The sequence below is a fragment of the Pomacea canaliculata genome, linkage group LG4, assembly GCF_003073045.1.
Source record: "Pomacea canaliculata isolate SZHN2017 linkage group LG4, ASM307304v1, whole genome shotgun sequence".
Taxonomy (NCBI): Eukaryota; Metazoa; Mollusca; class Gastropoda; order Architaenioglossa; family Ampullariidae; genus Pomacea; species Pomacea canaliculata.
The window spans coordinates 1,401,163-1,422,097 of NC_037593.1; the positions used below are offsets into that span (position 1 = coordinate 1,401,163).

The window sequence follows — 20,935 nt, forward strand, 5'->3', positions numbered from 1 at the left end:
AGAGAAATAAGACTTTTTTGATACCAGTCACTGGAAGGTACATTGTCATTGGCTGACTTTTAAGCTTAAGAAAATCCAGATGATTGTTTTACTCCTCTCCCACTTCTCTTGTGTTTTGATGGTAAAGAGAACTTGTATGCCTCATCATGTCTGAAGAATGTATAGCTCATTGGAATGATCACTCTGAGCTGGTGAAACAAAGCTCCCCTTTAGAGATTATAGGTAGCAGTGCTGTTAAATGTGTTAAATGTATAGGGGTGGCAATGATTATCTTATCCTGTCATTTGTACTTTTTATTATTTAATTTTCTGTGGATTTGCACAGTACAATCAATGGTAGGCATGTAGGCATTTATGCAGCTTGTTAATAACAGCTTCATAAAGCACAATCAGTGGTAGGCATTTATGCAGTTTATAACGACTTCATATAGTACAACCTCCCACCCTGTATGTGCTTACTGAATGTGTTATAGCACTTGCAATAAAAATAATATAAAGTAAAAATGAAGATAGCAAAATAGATATTAAGAAAAGTAACATTAGCAATACCGTATATGGAAAGGTGGATAGTCAAGAAATGTAATAATATGAAACAAAATAATAGGAAATGTAATCCTGTAATAATAGAAAAATAGTTGTAGGTATTACAAATTAGAACAGGGGTGGGTGGGCAAACTAACAGTTTTACTTTACACAATAAATTAGGAAAGTGAAGGCCATTATGTCACCTGGTCTGGGTTTTTGGTATTTTAATGGGCCCCTGCATACCTTAGAATTTTGAGACCGGCCTGCAGAAAGAAAAGTTTGCCCACCCTGATCTAGAATAATACACAAGAGATGTGTTTTAAGAGCATGCTTACTTAAACACTACAGTTCACTGACATTTTTCAAAAGAAAAGGGAGCTCCAAAGTCCAGGCAAGCTGTAAAATGTTCTTAGAACAGCTCTGCTAATGTTTTGTGTGCAGGTGATTGTTCAGGATCAAAACACACTCATGATTGAAAATGTCATTTTCATCATGAAAAACATACTCGAAATGAAGTCTGACCAGCCTTGTGAATACCTGGGTGTCACAAGTATTGAGTCTCTCATGCTGGCCATTGTCAGGTATAACTTAACACATAAATAAATGTTGGTGACCGTCCTTTAATATCACTTCTTTTGCTTGTACCTTATTTTCTCTGATTCCTCAATACTTTTGCTAACTTAGTCAAGTTATATCAGCTTTTTTGACAATGACCATTTGTCCTACAAAAGACATCATACAAGAAATGTCATTGAGGGTCACTCTTTATACTAAAAATCCAATGTTAAACAGAAGCATTTTGGCATCAGATGGCTTCTTTCTCTCATAGGATTCACTCTCTCTAACAATTTAAGACCATGTATTCAAAAAGCCAAGTCCAGATTTTTGGTTGTGTGGATTCATTGCCATGCTTTGTTAGCTAATAGTTATATATAAAGTGTCTAATGAATTGTTTTTCGTGAATTTTGTGCCTTGTGACTTACCTTTGCCTAGAAATTTCCCACACTTTTATTGGTCCATTCACTCCAGCTCTTTTATTCCAAGAATATGTTAAAATACTTTATGCTTATAAAAGAAATTTTTTGTTTTTAAAAAGCATTTTTTAAATTAGTTTAAATCATTCTTTTCTAAAAGGACCTTAAGCTGATATTGATTTTGAAATTTGAATAAAACTGGCTCAAACACACAGAATGTTTACATGGGCACAAACGGCAAAGGGAAGAAACCCAATGTCGTTTGAACTACATCACACCAAATAACTGGCTCATGATTTTGGTCTTTCTCTTTGTAAGCCCCTTGCAAGGTACTTGCCTTGTAGCTTTATCAGAAAGTCCTTGCTTATTGACTTATTATTACCAGATTTTCTAGACTTCTTGACATAATTCTGACCTTTTTTTGTACTATTCTTTTTTTGAAATAACATAATTCTGGGGGGCAGTATTAATTTTGCATCATTTTATTACAGGTATGTGAGGCATTTGGATTCATCCATGCATGCTATTCAGATCAAAACCAAACTCTGCCAGCTTGTGGAAGCAGTGAGTGACTTTTTCTTGCTATCTTTCTTGGTCTCCTTGTCTCTCTTACTCTTGTTCAGCTCTTGTTGTTTTTGGGTATTCAAGTACACAGTTGATTTTTTGCAGATTTTTCAGTGTGGTGCAACAGAGCTCAGTGTTGAATTTGATCTTTTATAAAGAAGAAACAGTCTGTAGATAGGACTGGGTTGTCAATAATGTGAAAAATTAAAGTACATTATTCCAAAGATTTGTAAATAGGTGCTATTTAAACAATTCTTAAATATATATTTTCTTTATTATGCAGATGATGAGACGGAGAGATGAACTGACATTTAGGCAGGAAATGAAATTCCGTAATAAGCTGGTGGAGTATCTGACGGATTGGATCATGGGCAACTCACATCAGGTTAATGTGCAAGGTGACATCTGCAGTATGTCGAGGTCAGTCAAAGGTTTCCTTTTCCCATCTGAAATTACAAAAAGTTTTGTTGTAGTTGGGAAGATGCTTGTAGTGCTGAAATAAAATAATAGAGGAACAGACGATAAATGGGGTGGCATGTAAGAAGTTAAAAAAATACCTGCTACTTCTTGGTTTGTAAGTAAATGTTAAACTGTTAAATTCCTGGGAATATGAGCATATATTTAGCCACACACTTGAGTACATTTTGAATGGACTTTGTGCATTGGCATGCCTGATATTTTCAGGGACCTTGATCAGGCAAGTATGGAGGCAGTGGCAGCCTTGCTAGCAGGACTTCCATTGCAGCCAGAGGAGAGTGACCGTGGTGATCTAATGGAAGCAAAATCACAGCTTTTCCTCAAGTAAGTTTATAGAGATAGGTCCCTAGTCCAGCTGTTCCTCAGATAATTTCTGTCCTTTTTATGGATTATGCAATACTTTATAGGAAGACAATTAATAATACCCCTCTCCCACCAAGCAGCTTACATGATATTTATAACTTATGTGTCATTGAGTTTTACAAATCATACCATCATTTATGCTTGCCCACTCATTGACCTTGTGACACATTAATTTCTGTAGTGTTGATTTAGCTTACACATTAATTGCAACAATACATCAGTTTGTTTTTGTTGTTGTTTTTTTTTCCTTATGCATTCACAAACAAGGGGAAAGAAAGCACCATGCTTATAATCTGCAACTTGGTGAAGGTGCACTCTCCTTTTTTTCACAGATACCTGACTCTTTTCATGAATCTTTTGAACGACTGTTCAGAGGAAGAGCAGGATAAGGCTCTTGATCCCAACCGCAAGCGTAGCATGTCAAACCTGAGTGCTCTCCGGAACTGCACTGTGCAGGCCATGTCCAATCTTCTCAATGCCAACATTGACAGTGGGCTCATGCACTCCATAGGTCAGCACCTTGCTTATTAATGCTTAACCAGTGTTATCTTGAGTTATTTTAATTGGATCTTTCTAGTTAGTCACCATCCTTTCCTTAACGATTGCTATGTCATTATGACTTCATTCTGAGATGGTTCGTGTTGGTCATCTGTCATGTCTTGCCATGTGTTACCTGTTGGTGGCATAGTAGGTTGGTCAATGTCACTTGCTGTATTCACGTCTTGGAATATTTGAAAGTCATAAAGATTTGTAAAGCAAAAATGCTATGGCATGAAAAATGCAGGGAGGTAGAATGAGAAGTAGACTAAAGAAGACATGGAATAATAACATCCAGGAGAAGCCAGGCTTAAAACCGAGTAAAATGGTAACAGCAGTCAGATAATCAGAATGCTTTCACAATCAACTGAACTGGTGATGACAATTCGGGTAGTGGTTGTGGTGATGCCGTGAATATAACCTTTGATACAAGTACTCAAGTTTTTTACCTAGTAATTGGAAAATTTATGGTGGATTTTTTTTGGAACTCTTTTAGCTCTGGGTTACCATAAAGATCCTCAGACACGGGCAGCTTTTATGGAGGTGCTGACCAAAATCTTGCAGCAAGGAACAGAATTTGAAACGCTAGCTGAGACAGCCCTAGCTGACAGGTTTGAGCGGTTGGTGGAGCTGGTGACCATGATTGGTGACAAGGGAGAACTGCCCATAGCCATGGCACTAGCACAAGTTGTCTCCAATACTCAGATGGTTGGTTTTGGCTTAAATGTTTTAGTGTTCCACTATTGCAGGCTAGTCTTGGAAATTAAATGTATTTAGATCAAAGAATATTTGTAGTATAGTGTGTAGCATGGAAAGCTTTATGAACTCATAATCCTGATGTTTAGAAGATGTTCTTTACTCTTCAACACTCGTGCCTGTTGAAAGACTGCAGAATGACATTGTTGCTAGACTGGTAAATACACTTGGTAGACTGCCAAATGACACTGTTCCCAGACTCATTATACACATCAGTCCTGATGTAAATTCAAACTGATTGAGAACAAAGATTGCATTGGTTTACAATAATTGGTTTCATCCATCCTGTACTATTGTATGTGCTGTACCTAGATTAAGGACCATGTAGGTTAGGGTCTACATGTACTGACAGATAAACTCTTTGTGCAGGATGAACTTGCTAGAGTGTTTGTCAGTCTCTTTGATGCCAAGCGCCTGTTGTACCAACTTTTGTGGAACATGTTCTCCAAAGAGGTCAGTATTTATTGAAAGCATTCCCTTATTTTGTTCACCTTTAACTTGTGCTACTGTAAACAAACATTTAGATTTCGTGATTAATTTTTGTTTTATACTGTAATATTAACCAGAATGCTTTAGAATTGTGCTCATTTGCCATGTAAATAGTATGAAGAGTATTAGGGTTTAGTTTCCATGTAAATAGCACGAGCATCATAACTGCTGACATATAAATGGTGTGTGCAGTATTAATACTTTCATTTTGGTAACCTGCAAAGAATGGTATACATGGACATGTGAACTTTGCAGAGTGATTGTGATAACATAAAATAAAGGTGACATTTCATTGTAAACTGAACAAGTGCTTTAGTTTTTATTCTTGAGGGGTGGGGCTGGGGTTAAAACACCAGAAAACTGTAATAGTCATGAAATATCATGAAATAGTAAAATGAATAGCAGAGACATGCTTGAAATTCTTACTAATTTATAGAGACATCAATTTAGCATATGAAAATGCGCAAAGTTTGTTCTAAATTTTAGAAATAGTCCTTTAAAGACCATACTAAATGCAAAAATATATCAAATATCAAGCCCAAATGACTCCATTAAAGTCACTAATTAATCACTGAAACTTAAAATTGCAAAATAACAATTTATTAAAAGTACTGCAAGTTACCTCCATAATGGAAGTGACATCAGTGTGGTGTGCTGCAGCCAGTTGCCTGTACTTTACACTAAAACATGGCTGACCAGAGCACAAAAGATATCAGCTGTAGAAAATGGAAGGAGCATTGCTGAGATATTACTGGATACAGACAACCTAAGCTTTAGATTTTTTGTGACTAAAACTGTTACCGATCATATTCTGAAAGACAAATAACGAATAACCAAGTGGTTATAGAACTCTGATCCTGTAGGCATGCCAGTTTGATAAGATGCAGTGCAGCAGACTTGTGCAAGTTGCCCAGCTGTCAGAAACTGGTAGAATCAGGAGAGGGAGATGAGCAATGCCTGCACTAGAAAAAGCTAGCCACCCCAAAATATGGTCTCTCTAACATCTCAGCCTGCTACCTCAAAACCAGAAGAAATTTACGTAGCACAATTTTCTTGCACTCAATTTTTTGCATTTATATATTTCATAAATATTTATAAATACTTCATATTTGATATAAGATGCTGTAATTTACAGAGTAGATATATTTTGGCAATATCTATCGATATCTGTAAAACAAATCTGAATCTTTAGGTATGGTCTTTAATGCTGCATTTAGCACAAGCATACGTGAAATAATGATAATAATCTACAAGCTTTGCTCTCTTACAAATTTGTCAAATAGGAGCTTAGTGCATAAGCACCAGCCCTCTTTATGCAGCAAAGATACTTGTGAAGTACACAAAGCTATGCATGAAGCATTGGTTAATTTGCATGCATGAGCTAGTAGTGTGTAAATACCCATGTTGCTTGATTATGTACTTAGTGCTAGTTTTAGTCCTATAGCATTACAAGCTTGCTTTATAATTTGAGCAATAGCCCAAGAAACATTTCCTGATTTGAAACTTTCTTTGACCACACAAAATACAGATAACACAAACATTTCTGGGTTCATGCTTTCGGTCTCCACCTTAAAATACAAATCCTTTGGATCATCAGATCATTCACTGAATGTTTAAAGTTTTTTGGAATGAAACAGGGGAAGAGGAAAATGTAGAGTGAATGAGATGTAATAACAGAAACATAAAATAAAAGTGTGATAACAAAATAAAGGTGACATACAGAGACATACAATAAAGGTTTACAATAAAGCATCAGTCTTACATCAATTTAGTATTTAAAAGGATATCTCGCAAAACTTGATGGAAAAACAAATATATGGGGGTGTAAAATTTATTGTAAAAATTAATTAATGTTATACATGCCTATGCGTGACATTTTTGAGAGAAATTCACAAGTTTATGTGCTGTGTTGTGAATGTGTTAAAAAGAACATGAACTTGTGTGGCAGATATGTGAAGTTCTTAATTTGTTACAAGAAGTTTATAGTATGCTTTAGAAGCCTGCATGAAGAGCTTAGTTTACTGTAGAGGCATGTGTTAAGAGCTAATATTGCAGAAACACGAGCTAGCATTATGCTTTATAATCATAGTGAGTTTTTACTGTACAGACATGTAGAATCATCAAACAGGAGAGGCACAAATTGCTAGTTGGTGATGCTATTCTGGATTAATGGAGGATAAAATTTAGCAGCCAAATAAAGTGAGGCAGATTTCTGAAAGGGAAATGTGAACACATCTTCTAGAAGCCTTTATGTTACAGGTGGAGCTTGCAGACTGCATGCAGACATTATTCCGTGGCAACAGTCTTGCCAGCAAGATCATGGCCTACTGCTTTCGGTTTTATGGGCAGTGGTATTTGTGTGATCTTCTGTCCCCACTTATACAAGAGATGTTTCATCTGGAGAAAGAGTGTCATGTGTCCTATGAGATTGATCAGACCAGGTTGGTCACTATGAAAACATGCTGTTCCCATTATTCTTTTCACGTATATGTCATCTAATTGTATACTTAGATGTCTGAAGAATTAAATCTTTATTTGTTTAAGGACTGGAGTGTCCCCAGGACAAGACAATGTTTAAAAAAATCTGGGTGAAAAGCACAGAACTTGTCGTTCTTTTAATTTGCCTATAAATAAACTTACATTTTGTACCACCTGATTCATCCACACAAAGCCAAATCCAAATAACTTTGTTCTAATGATAGATGCCCAGTTTATTTTACCCTTCATTTCTGAAAAAAAAATAAAAAACCGCATTCTGTAAACTTAACAAGGCAACCTAGCATGGGCCCTGTGCATGTACCTCAATAATGGAGGCAAATTATGAACTCAGATTTTGGAAATGGTATCTTGTTCTGAGCACAAGATGGTGATTGCAAATAAGTTTTGCACTGTGGGTCTATAACTACTGTTACAAACACTTATAGCTGTTTAGATTGAGCTTCTTTGTTCGCACTGTCTGAAGGCTGGAGCAAGGTGAGAATCTAGAGGATAACAAGAGAAACTTGCTCGAGATGACCCAGAAAGTCTTCACAGCAATAGTTGAATCTGCTCCCAAGTAAGTCAGTGTTTGCTATTTTGTGTGTGTGCACGCGCACATGTGTGTGTATATATATATTCCTCTGTGTTCAAAACCAGGTACTACCTTTCACTTTTTTTCCCTCAGATTTTTATTCTGTCATCCTTTCTCAAAGCTGTTGCTATGTACATTGGAAACTTTTGGGTTTTCAGCAATTTAACTTTTTTTTTTTTGCCATTTTTTATACAGAAAATAGACAGTGTAACTTAAATAACATGACATAATCAAGAAGAAAATGACACACAAGAAGATAATGAGACACAATCAAATAGGCTGTGTCTCCCTAGAACCTCCCTATTAAGACTCAGAAGGTGAGGTGGGGGGGGGGGCACAGTCATTTCAACCAAAAACCATTTCTCAGCGATATCAACCTCCCACCTGAGTAATCAACTCTACCCTGACCATATTGTCCCACATAAGACATCTTGTCAACACCAAAAGTCGAATCAACCAGGCCCCTAGGCTAAAGAAATGCCCCAAAAATGCTCTAAAAGTGTTATGTGCCATTATTTGTCATTTATCTATGAATGAATATAGCAAAGCAGCCATTTTTGTTTAGTAAAATGGTAGCTGAACTTTTTCAGACAATGCATGGAAATGTTGATAATATGTGACTTAAATAACTACTCCTGCAATTGGAGATTAATTTGTCTTCTTAGTCTGGATAGATTCAACTTTTGATGTTGGGATGATATAGGAGCTATGACTGGAGCAATGTGGTTTGAGTCAAAGTTGGTGACCTATAGAACAAGCAATTTCTTTCAAAATTTGCTTATTTTATTAGATTACGTTGGCCAAAAGTAGCCTATTTTAAAATTTAGTAAATTTTTTTCAACATGCAAATTTCCCCCCCAAAATGTAGTAGAGCATAAACTGTTGATAGTAAGATGGGTTGGGGAGGTAGTTGTAACAGGACATTTATATAGTGAAATACATCTGTGAAAGATTTTTAGTTTGTAACTAAGAGGGATAATCAGAAAGTCATAATCAGAAAGTCTTGATAGATGTTTAACTGTTCAATCAAAATAGATGATGTTATATAATTAGGAAGATAATGTGCCATAACCAAGAAGAAAGTAGAATGCATATTTAAACTATTGTGGAACCTAGTAAAGAAGGTGGCAGTCAGCTAATATATTTCCTAGATTTTGTGATAACTTCCAACCATTTCTAGCCCAATAAAATGGATCTTAAAATGGGGGATGTATGTATAGTTGTGTGTAGAATGTTCTATGATTCTATGATCTAGGCGATTTTTGTGGGATTAAAATTATTAGAATATTACATGGGTATTTGTTTAACTTCTTTAAACTTTCCGTTAGTTAAGGTATGAAAATGGAAGCAAGGGTCCCGGATATGTTAACAGGAACTGCAGCTACATCTGTAAGAATCTGTTTGTTAGCCTGGGTATGGTAAGAAGGTGACCAGTTACAAGACCAGGTTTTACTATGACAGACAATGTAAACGCTTAAATCATAATAAAATTTGGTAGGATTGATTAGAAAAGTCAACAGATTGGTTGCTGGTGAGAGGCAAGAGTCATCAGCAGGGACTTACACTCACATACTCCTAGAGAATAGTTTTAGAATAATCAGTAACTACTTGTATTTAAAGGTATTAAATTTATAACAGGCTAGCTTCGTATTAGTCAATAAACTGGTGTCTGGGTAGGGAAGAAGAGTCATAACCATCACACATTCATGAAGAATTTAGAACAGAATAGTTGTCAAATAAGATAATTATTTGTATTTTAAAGTATTAAATATATCTTTGTGCTTATTACTTTTGCAGTCTTTGTGTTGAAAACAAACTGCTGATGTTGGTAAATGCTTGGATAGTTAGTTAAAAGTGTAATGTATACTTGTGAACACTATTTCTAAATTCACAAAATTTCCTTAGAACTCTCCTTATATTTCACATTGACAGTATTACCAGGTTGCCCTTCAGACAAATTTGTCTCAAATTTTCTTGGACTTAATGACAATAGAAAGTATTTTACAACTCTACAGATTTATTTTACAATGCTTTTTTAATGGAGGCAGGTGGCAGGTTCCAAAATTTAAAACAGTTTGAGGAAAGGAGTAGTTGGTGTTCTGTTTGTTTCATAGGTATCTGCAGAATCTGACTGCAGACTCTCTTAACACAACCTGGTGGATGTGCTGGGACATCTTTAGACTATTTCACAAATTGTTTTGCTTCAGAGTCATGCATTTTTAAAAAAATATTATTTTGGTATTTTCATCTGCTTCTTATTAATGTTTGTTACCTTTTATGTCTTATTGTTTCAGTCATTTCTCTATTCTGTCCTAGCACAATCTGTGTTGCTGCTAACTTCCAGAACTTGCAGAAAGGAAAAAGTTTATGTTGACATAGAGTGACTAATGAACGAATGGTTGGCCTTGCCTTTGTCTTGTTTCATTCTTATGAGAGATGTTTACAGACCATTGTGTGCTCAATGCTTTTACTATTGGTTTAAATGATTGTTGTATAGTGTAATTAGTTATTCTACAGGTCACTTGTGTCTGCTGTAATCTGTTATTACCACAGAAGTAGATACATGTTCTTTCTACACTTTTGCTTTGTTTTGCAGCCTTGTTGCAGTTCATCATTCTTTTGCCGACAAAGACAGATATATGGAGAATATCTTGCCTTGGTTATCTGTTGTGAAGTTAAATATATGTCATGCTCAGTATTTTAGTCAAGCTAAATGATTTTGTGAACTTATTATTTAGGTTAGAGTGGTGGTGGTGGTGATGTGAAAACATGATGGCATCAGTGCTTTAACCCAGCCCCCTGTTTACCTGTCCCATGACTGCAGGTTCCCTCCCAAGCTGCAGACCATGTGCCACTGTCTGGACCAGGTGATCAGCCTGCGATTCCCCGGCGACAGCATTACAGCTACTGGCACCGTCATATTCCTCCGTTTTTACAATCCTGCTTTAGGTAACCTGCCCCCGTTGCTGCTGCTTAGCTGCTCCTACCATCAAGCAGCCTTAGCTTAGCCTGGCTCTGTCCCTAGCAGTTCATGCTTGGGCTGCTGTATGATGCATGTTCTAACACCTTGGATTCTTGATTGCTGTGCCACCTGACTGTTCATGGCACTCTAACACATCTGATGCCACCTGACTGTTCTTGGCACTCTAACACATCTGATGCCACCTGACTGTTCTTGGCACTCTAACACATCTGATGCCAGACTTGTCTTCTCACCAATATTTGTCTGTCTTTTGTCTGTGGCTTCCTAACATGTTTGATGCTGGTTTGCCCTCACATGAATAAATGCCTGCAAGTCTTATTTTTAATTGGATGCTGTGATTCATTGCATGATGCTTGAACACTCAAAAAACATTCTAGGAGATGAAAACTTGAAAGGCATATCTGCTTAGTTTGGTCCTAATGGCATCAGGGTTTTGATGTCATAGTAAGGTATGATGTTAGGATTAACATACTATGCAACAGTTTTATATAATTTAGCTTACTTTTTAAAAATCTAGCCAAAAATAGAAACATTAGCTAGAGGTATTTAGCTGTGAGTGGCCATATCTGCAGCTTGTGTACATAAAACATTGCACACTTAAAGTGTTTTTCTTTTTATCACTTGATATGGCACTATGGTTTCTTGTGGTTGAACACAGAAAGCAAAGCTTTTCACTGCCATTTGTTTATTGACAAGCATCCTTCCAACATTTTCTTTCCGAATGCCTGTGCTGTCTAAAGTCACTGGATATTGCTAGCATTGTCTTGCCTCCCTTGTATTGCTTCTTCTCTCACGTTCTCTGAGAAGTGTTTTCTTATGTGAGTTAATTATGTGCAGTGCAGCCCTGATGATTTGTCAAAAAGATCAGATTCATCATAGTATGAGCAGGTTTAGAATAGAAACCCATTTCCTTGTTATCATGGTTAGTCAAAGTCTTACAAACTTACCACTTAGCACATTGTGGTCACTAAAACTGCCCTTCCAGGAGCACTGCCTGTTAAAAATGCTGTACATTGTGTGATGTATACTCAGATTCATATACTTTAGAAGTGGACTTAATGGTTTAATGGCTGATTGCCACATTGCACGCAAATGCCGATGTTCAAGAAAACTAAAAATGATCTATTTAGCACCTTCAGTCCTTCTCATGTTCAGTCCATTTAAGTATGTTCAGTCCATTGTACATAGAGAATAAAGGTGAAGGCAAGCAGTTAGAACATTCCTCTACTGACGTACACTTTTCACTATTTTCTCATTTTCATTTTATTGTCTCTCTCTGATCTGACTCTACCATCAAAAAAAAAAAAAAACCTGGCTGAAAATTGCAGCCATGCCAGTAACTCAAATCCAGTCTTTCATTTTCTGCATAAGAGAGAAACAGATAGCTGTGGCACTGTCACAGTCTATGGCAGAGCAGTTAATCAACCATAGCAGTCATAACAGTTAGCAAAAACAGGTCAGAAAAAGTCTTTGTCATCTAAAAAGAGGGAGAGCTGTTTGATGTCTAACATTCACTTTGTTGAAACAACTAAATGAATGTAAAATGGGGTTTTAAGTGTTTTATTTTAATACTTTGTATTTTAAAATGGTGAATGGAAGTACAATCACGCTTATTGACTAAGAGGCTGCTAATTTAGCCAATTATCTTCATAAATTCATATATATGCACCAGCAAATAACCACCCCAAAAAGGTATGAATTTTAGAGCTTTATATAAGATTATATACAAAGAATTCTTTGCAAGAATTCAATCTTTTTAGTGTGCGTATGGAAAATTTCCTTGCCCCCACAACAAAAAATCTTAAGATGTTGCAGAGCTACAGGATATTGCCCAACACTTAAATTACTTTCCCTGATTTCTATATTAATACTGTTAATACAGGCCTGAGTGATACCATGTGCATGGCATGAAACAGGATCTTCTACTGTGTGTGATACTAATTCTTGCTACTTTTATTGTGACTTGTTTGACCAACTTGACTCACTGCTATCTTAATAAAATAATAATAATAGATTTATTTGCCCACTTTGCTGCAAGCTCAGAGGAATCTTAAATAATAGAAGGCCAGTAGCCTACAGTGTGCATATACAAATAATACTTGTATCACCGAAGACATGTACACAGAGTAAGTCTTACAAATAATGTAACACCCAATAGGTACACAGAATAAGACATATACAAATAGTACCACTGAGCAAGTATTTTCATGTACACAGAATAAGATACAGACAACCAGCCAAACTGCCACAGCCACTAAAAGACCTTTCATTATTTTGTAAAATGTGTATCATGTGCCAGTGTTGAACATTTGGCATTTGGTAAACAATGCAGACTGATAACCAGCAACTGACTTATCGTGTTCCCTCAAAAACCGAATTATTGCAGGTTGGTCTGGGTTTTTTTTTTATTAGCTACCCAAAGAAAATAGAAGGATGCTGATGAAGATTTAAAAAAAAATTTCAAGATATTTTTGCTTTGTCTGAGAACAAAGGTTCTGCTAATATAGTCTTTTTGTCAGTTTTTCTTCCTCCTCAAGATGTTTGGCAACGGATCCTGATTTTATACAGATTCTTGTTGTAATTTGTTTTTATAAGTTTTAAACTGTAAATTTGTGTGGATTCCTTGTGCTGTGCTTTTAACTACACTCTCTTTGTACAGCAGTGGCAGTCATGGAACAGTACCAATTAATAAAAGCATTACATCTTATTACACCCACGGTTTTAGTGCATGAACATCTAGGACTTTGATATAAATATTGTTTGCAGATAACAGTGTTCAAGCACTTATACCCAGAAAATTTCACTTCCATCCTCAGATTGCCATGTGTGAAGTGGCGCTAAAGAGTGCAACAAAATGTTTTTCACTCGTCTTACAAACTGCAGCAGGCATATGGTTCTTAACTTGATGTGCGCTAGCAGATGTCTGCAGGACCTTACTATATTTTTTTTTTGAAGGAAAATATTTTTAGTAAAGAATTTCCTGTTAATTTTCTGTTTGACTCTTAACTGGATGCTTTTTCTGCTTCCACAGCTTCTTGTCCCCCTTGCAGGCCAAGTGCAACAACTTGCATGTTGCCATAGCTTCTAACATATTGTTATATAGGCCTGTAACTGTCTAAATGCCATGTCATGGCATTAATTTTCTCAGATTTCCACCCAAGCTACGCAGCATGTGCCATTGCTTGTACCAAGTGGTCACCCAGAGATTCCAGCAAAGCAGCGCTGAGGCTGTATGGACTGTTATCGGCACCGTCATATTTTTACGCTTCATCAACCCTGCCATAGGTAACACTAAGAGTTAGGCCCCTTTGTGTTTCAATCACATCCTGGGCCCTTTTGCGTTTCATTCGCATCCTGGTTTTAAAGGAAAATTTTGATTGGTTGTTCTGCCTTGGGCCTTCAGTCTGACCTGTCAGAGGCTTGAAGCTGAGTCCCATAAACAAACTGGGCAACAGGTTTCCTTTCCAACCCTGCATGTTTTTAGTTTTGAAGTGCATGTGGATATTCATGAAATTGTACTAGCCCTTTTATTGCTACTGCTATGCCTTGCTTTTGCTCTGAAGCTTTTAAAGATGTGCTTCTTACATAGGAAGGACTAATAAAAAGAAAGCTGTCTTTGTCCTAAAAACTGCATGTTGTCGCAAGCTGGCAAAATCATTAAAGTGTTTATATAAAATTTCTTAAGACAAGAAAAATAAGAATTAAAGAAACTCTAAACTTGTTTTGTTTGTGATTAGTAAAAGCTGTTTGGTAAAAGAAATTGAAGCTTTTTATTGTGGAATGATTTTTTGCAAACCTAGTATGGAAAAGACATATGCATCTAAGACAGATATTTTAACTATTCAAAAGACCTTACAGGCTCAACTATTTGCATTTTCACTATGGTGTTATGGTAATTTTTTTAAGGGGGCATTTGTCTTGGAAGTGTTTCTGAAGTATTCTTTGTGAAAGAGTGCTGTGGTGTTTCAGTATATATACTTGTTAAAGGTAGATTTGTCCCCAGGGTGTTTCAGGGGACTGGCTAACAGTACATTTGTACTTGTGTTTCTGCATACACTTTTGAAGGTGTATTTTGCTATTTATTCAGATAACTGGATAAACTGCTGAGCAGGATTGTGTAACTAATTGATAAGATTCCGTTAAAAAAAATGCCTAGCATCGGAAAACATAGGTTTCTTCATGATATTGTATAATTAGTTAATTAGGAATTAATCAGAAATTGGGTTAATATATAGTACTAACATAAGATTTTGTGGAAATTTTAAAGCTTTACAGTTGGAAACAAAGAAAGTTAAAGGAAATTTTGGGACTAGAGTTAATGAGGAACATCTTCACCAACCCTTTAGTTTACAATTAGTGTTGAAACTTTTAACAAATAAGTTTTTAAGTTAGGTGGAGGGGAAGAAAGTTTCATTAAAATTTAACAAGAATTTTGGTAAATCTAAAGTGGATGGGATGTGACATAAACTGTCATGGTTCACAACATGGGTGATCAGCTTGCCACTGGCAGGATGCTTGTGAGGGGGTAGAGATTCTCCCTTTTTACTCCCTTTTTATGCACCTCCTGTGAAAAGTTTCTGCATTTACTTATGGATTTCAATTGCAAGTGTAATATTCATTACTCTGTGCAATAAGCACATAGAGCCTACAGTGTTCCCACACAGGGAACACAGCAGGTAGATATTTTTTGTGGTATTTTTGCTACAAATATTCAGCTCAAGATTTCTTTATTTTACTTTTTTTTTTTGAGTCACATGATTTAAACAGCATGTAGGTATATATTTAAATATGTGACTTTACTAGTTCTATATTTAATTTTTTTATCATCGTTTACTTTGTTTTTCAGCAGTAATTTTATTAAGTTTTCTCTTGTATGCAGTGGTTTACCATGTGTGACATTCACAAACTTTATTAACAAACTTTGGACAACCGGCAGGTGTTTTGTTAGCACCTGCAATGAAGCAATAAAAAGGTTGAAATTACGGTGTACCTGCTTAGCCCATCATGTGTGTAAGTTTCTATTGGCATAACCAATGTTAGGCAGCACATAGAGACAAAATGAGGTCTTTACAGCATGGAGACTATTCCCTTTAAACATGGATGGCTTGAATAAAACATAGAAGTATTTTGCAAAGTAAAATTTCAGTTTGATCAGTCTGTTCATTTGAAAGTGGTGTTACAAAAAAACCTTTATTTTTTAGTAAGTGAAATATATGTGATTTCTATGAGGCTGTGTTTCTGTACATACACATACCCCAATCTTTGTGCAGTTGTGCATGCCAACCAGTTGCTTTTTTAGAACTTTTATTCTCTTATTGTTTTTTGGGAACATAAATTTGAAAGTGTCAGATTTTGTGTATATATATGTGCAAATTACTGTAAATAAATACAAATTCTAAGCTTGCATCTACATGTAGGATTCCTTTGCAGAAAACAATTTACATTGATGTCAAAACCTGAGTTAAATGCACAACTCTTGCTTTGAACTGTTTAATGGGATAAGTGTGCTGTGTAAATCTCCTTAACCTATAAATGGCCTTCACTCCCTTTAAGGGTTGAAGGTATTGCCCATGGTGAGTTTTTGTTTTGTGCAAATAACAGGTCTAGGAGTCTTAAGCCTCTGTTACTTGTTTCTCACAATCCAAGCATACTGTTCCTGGCCATTGTCTAAGCTTATTTCAGCATTTTAGTCACCACCAATCTTCCTTTGTTTTTCTTTTTTGGTGAAACAGTGTGTTGTTCACTTGTAACTCCCATCCTGGAAGTTCACATGATATGCGTGATTGTTTTTAACATAGTGTTGGTTGTCTGAAATAACAAGTACATAAATATAAATATAGAAGATATAAGTAAATTGTAAGCAAAATAGAAGATATGAAAAAAACTGATTAAAAATGAGTAACACTGATCATGTTTCCTTGGCCTTTGTATGCAAGCATCATGAGCATACGCCCCTCTAAATCCTGATCATCTCATTGCTTTCATGATGCAGAATCACTTCTAGGTGAAAGCACTTTCATTCTAAGGAAGAACAATGTTTAGTGAGAAACAGACACCTGAGGAATCATCTTTCCAAGATTTTGAATTGAAGGAAATTTATTGTAGCTAGAAAGAGTGTCTTAGTCCTGTAGTGTTGAATCCTATTGATCTTGTTGATAAATCTTACTAATTGTAAGGCGTGAAGCTTAATTTTTCTTGATTTTTATATACTAGCTGGTAAACTTTGTAGCATTGTCTTAAGAACTGCTTGTTTGTACACATTCAAATTATTTATAGGCCACTCAATTCAGTTTTATTTGAGTGGTAACTGGGGATGTCTTGGAGCTGTCTGAGACTGGGGCAGTGCATTTGAGGTGAACTGCTCAAAACCACTGTTGCTAACACCCCTTCATCCATAGTAATGCACACTCTTAGGTAGCATAGCCCTACATTCTCCCTAGCTTTTTCACATTTGCTTATTTGGAAGAATAATTTCTATCTTATCTTCATGATGTTATCTCTTCTAAACAGGTGAAAAGTTTCTAGAATAATTCATTGGAAATTCATTTCATTCTTTTAAAAATAAAATCGATGCTGCTGCTAGTTTCTAACCATATTCATTATAATGTTGGGCTTGGCAATGCACATAAGTCTGTGATTACTGTCTTTAAATGACTTGAACCTGTACGCATCAAAATATTTCGAGACACCCTCCTAGATGCTTGAATTTTTTTTTTTGCTAGTTCACAGCTTTGGTGAGGATAAAGTTGTTATCATTGTTGGCAGCCAGTGCTTTAATGTAGCCTCAGCTTCTTAATTGTGGTTTGACAGCATAGTCACCAAATTTTTACTTGGTTTTATAGGAATAATTGATATTACATTGTTGTAGCATTGCTTTATTCCTTCCATTTGGTTTAGATTTGTATGAGTTATCTTCTTTTAACATACTCTGTCAGTTTTGTTAAAATGCACTTTGTATTTCTTCTTTTTTCATTGAACAGAGTTTTAAGATGTATTGATTGTCAAGTAACAAGGAAAAGATAAATATTTATGTTTGTCTAGTTAAGGCTTGCTTTTTCATTTCTTGTTAATGACTCAAGTCAATGTATCTGTTGTGCTAACAGTCTCACCTTATGAGTCAGGCATTGTAGAGAAAGAACCAACCCTACGTATGAAGCGCGGTCTGACACTCATGTGCAAAATTATGCAGAACATCGCCAACCATCTTTTGTTTACCAAAGAAGTTCACATGATGGCTTTTAACGAATTCCTCAAAAGCAATTTTGAAAATGGCCGAAGGTGAGCTTTTATTGATGGTAAGATAAAATCCCATTAATTGTGTGGCAATAAAATGGCTTTAACACATTAGTTTTCTTTTAAAAATTACTTAAAATGTTTTGGTTCTTATTGCTTATAACAGGGGTGGGGAACCTTTTTACTGTCAAGGGGCATTTGGTTATTTATAGTATTATTTGAAGGCCATAAAAATTATCAACTTACAAATGAACCTGCTATTTTTGCCACTGTTTTAACACTCTTGCTATGTGTACACTCTCGGCCTGCCTGACACTGACTGTCCTGAGTCACTGCAATACAGGCGGGCAGGCTTTGTGCAGTCAACAAGAAACATATGCGTCAGTCCCATCATGTACTCATATGTGTCCTGTTTATCCCATAATGGGCATGCCTTGATTATCCCTCTAACTTTATGTTTATATTTTGATCCTCTAAAGAACAATTTATGTTGAGAAAAAAAAACCCCTAGATTTATTGATTTTCAAGTCCCACTGCTGTTGCTTTTGTGGGGCCAGATCAAATGGTTTCTAGAAGGCTCTTAACCCATGTTTTATAATAATTATGATAACAACATCACACCCAGTAATGGGTAAACACACTGTATACAGTAAGGTTAAAAATTCCTCATCTAAAATAACAGCAACTGTTTTTTTAGACTAGCATTAATGGCATGAAATAATATCAGGGATATTAATTGATCATGTATCCTGTTTCTTGTTTAATTTCATGATTCATTTTTTGTGAGTGACTTTGGTGATTGTTTCAGATTTTTCACAGAGATTGCGTCTGATTGTGAGACACTGGATGCAGGCAACCACAATCTATCGTTTATCAATGATGCCAATGTCTTGGCACTGCATCGCCTGTTGTGGAACAATCAGGAGAAGATTGGGGATTACTTATCCAGCAGCAGGTGGTTCTCAAATGTTTTATTGTACTTCATCTTCTTTGTGTGCTTCTGTTGCATGGGCAAGGGGCTTTCATCCCAGTGTCTAATCTTTGTTTCTTTCCTTTGATGAGGGTAGGAGGTTGTTTGGCATATGCTTTAGGTTTGAGAATTGACTGAATGTAGAAAACTGCTTTAGTTTTATGAATGGTTTTGGCAACAGTGGAAGACTTAGCCAAGACAATGTTGTTTCAGTCTTGACAAATGCGTCAAGTGAGATGTCCTTATTTTATAAGTGTTATTCTGGTTTTCAAATGCTGTTCTTTTCTGAATTTTTTCTGTTAATTGTTGCATTCCTTCCACTGTTGTTTATGAAATTTGTTGCATCCCTTTACCCTAAATAAAAAAGTAAAATTTAAATTAAAAACAAATTCAGCCTTTTACAAAGTTTCCTCAAAGCTGTGCTTTCATGTTTTGACTGAGCACATTTGTGCATGGAATACAAGCCTGCCTGAAGAGTGATAGAGTTTATGTTGACAAGTTTATTTATTTCAATTTGCTTTAAATAATCTTGTACAACAAAAATGTGTTACTGCTTGGTCAAGGTTTAATATTAGTTGCATGGCTTTTGTGACTTTTTTATTGTATGAAATGCTACTCAGAATCTGCTGTCCACTTTCACAATGTTTCCTTTTGTTTATGGTATGATTATTTGTGTTTTTTTGGGTTTTTTTTTTGTAGAACTGAATGATTTCCTAATGTGCAGCTACCCTCTTCCAATCATTAAAATCATAAATTTAAATTTATTGGTTAAGGTGTAAAATGCAGCTGCTTTATATCAGTCACAGATTTTGCAACATTAGTAATCATCTTTTCTATTAAATATAAACACCAAAGATTTAATTGTAGATTGATTCTTCTTACTGAGTGCTGGAAGGGATGGTAATTGTGAGATTGTTAAGAAGGGTTAGCTTGTAAACGAGATGGGGTGTCTCATTGATAAATTTTGCATGTGAAAGGAGTGTCTCAGTAATGTAAATGTCCGAGAGATATGATTGTAGTCAGCTAAAATGATGGTGTGCAGTCAAAAAGTTGCAACCTTCTAAAATATTCCAGGAGCATTGATTCAGGTATGATCACAACCTGCCTGGCAGAGCTTCAGCTACCAATCTCCTGAAGTCCCATTGTGATGTACTATAATTTATTTAGAATGCATTAGAAAGTTCCAGACTGCATTACTTGCAATAATCAATAATGCAGAAAATTTCCATACTAGTATATTTTCAGAAAGTTTTAGATGGGTCTACAGCAGGTTCAAAGAAACCTGAAAAATGACAGATTTGTGTGGTTTGGGCAACAGACTTTGAAAGTCCTCTTTCAACCCATTCCTTTTCTAGGGGGAAAAAAGTTGTGGAGATAACTGCTGATATAAACAAAAAAACCTTGTTATGTGATTGAATATTTTTATGGCCAAATGTTCATCTTTAGGTTGTAGAAAATTTGTGTGGGGTATTCTTGGGTGGGTAAGAAGTTATGTAACGTAAATCATTTCCATAGCATTTGCTTTTTTATATATAGCATATGCTGTCATGAGATTTGTTAATAACTTATACTTTCATGACATTTATTTGTACATAAAATATGTACTGTCGTGTGATGTGTCCACAACATTTGCAGTGTCTGTGGGATTATTTTTTCCATAAAGATGTAGTACAGCTTATGTGTTATTTTCTGTATCAGCTGACACATTTTACATTATACAATCTTTATTACAACATTTTTTAAAACAGTGTCACTCCACTAAACTATCTGTTAATGGAAAACTGAACTATATATTTATTCCTCTGGAATGCCTTGTATGTCTCAAAACTGAGATTACATGTGACCTGCTGCCCACAAGTGTGCACAGACACAATTAGCAGAGCTGGAGGTCCATTCTCTTTAGAGAATGTCCTGTCAGAATTGTGGATTACAGGTAAATGAATAGATAGGTATTTAAGAAGGATCTTTCATTTTATGGCTACATTTAATTGCCAG

The 20,935-nt window shown here is 35.7% G+C and overlaps 1 protein-coding gene across 10 annotated transcripts in view; it reads left to right on the forward strand.

Moving 5' to 3' along the window:
• LOC112561054 (neurofibromin-like) overlaps positions 1-20,935 on the forward strand; it is a 76,268-nt gene that overhangs the window by 22,152 nt on the left and 33,181 nt on the right. For 9 of the 10 annotated variants that reach the window (XR_003098646.1, XM_025233231.1, XM_025233235.1 and 6 more), the window contains exons 24-35: positions 966-1,105; positions 1,990-2,062; positions 2,346-2,482; positions 2,747-2,863; positions 3,235-3,413; positions 3,936-4,147; positions 4,565-4,648; positions 6,944-7,125; positions 7,647-7,739; positions 13,886-14,022; positions 17,841-18,015; positions 18,779-18,925. Coding sequence is in view for 9 of the 10 variants with exons in the window: in XM_025233231.1 (XP_025089016.1) it covers positions 966-1,105; positions 1,990-2,062; positions 2,346-2,482; positions 2,747-2,863; positions 3,235-3,413; positions 3,936-4,147; positions 4,565-4,648; positions 6,944-7,125; positions 7,647-7,739; positions 13,886-14,022; positions 17,841-18,015; positions 18,779-18,925 (1,676 nt within the window). In the remaining variant the exon portion in view is untranslated. Of the gene's footprint in view, positions 1-965; positions 1,106-1,989; positions 2,063-2,345; positions 2,483-2,746; positions 2,864-3,234; positions 3,414-3,935; positions 4,148-4,564; positions 4,649-6,943; positions 7,126-7,646; positions 7,740-10,578; positions 10,704-13,885; positions 14,023-17,840; positions 18,016-18,778; positions 18,926-20,935 lie in introns of all 10 variants that reach the window. The other variant, XM_025233234.1, reaches the window with a different exon arrangement.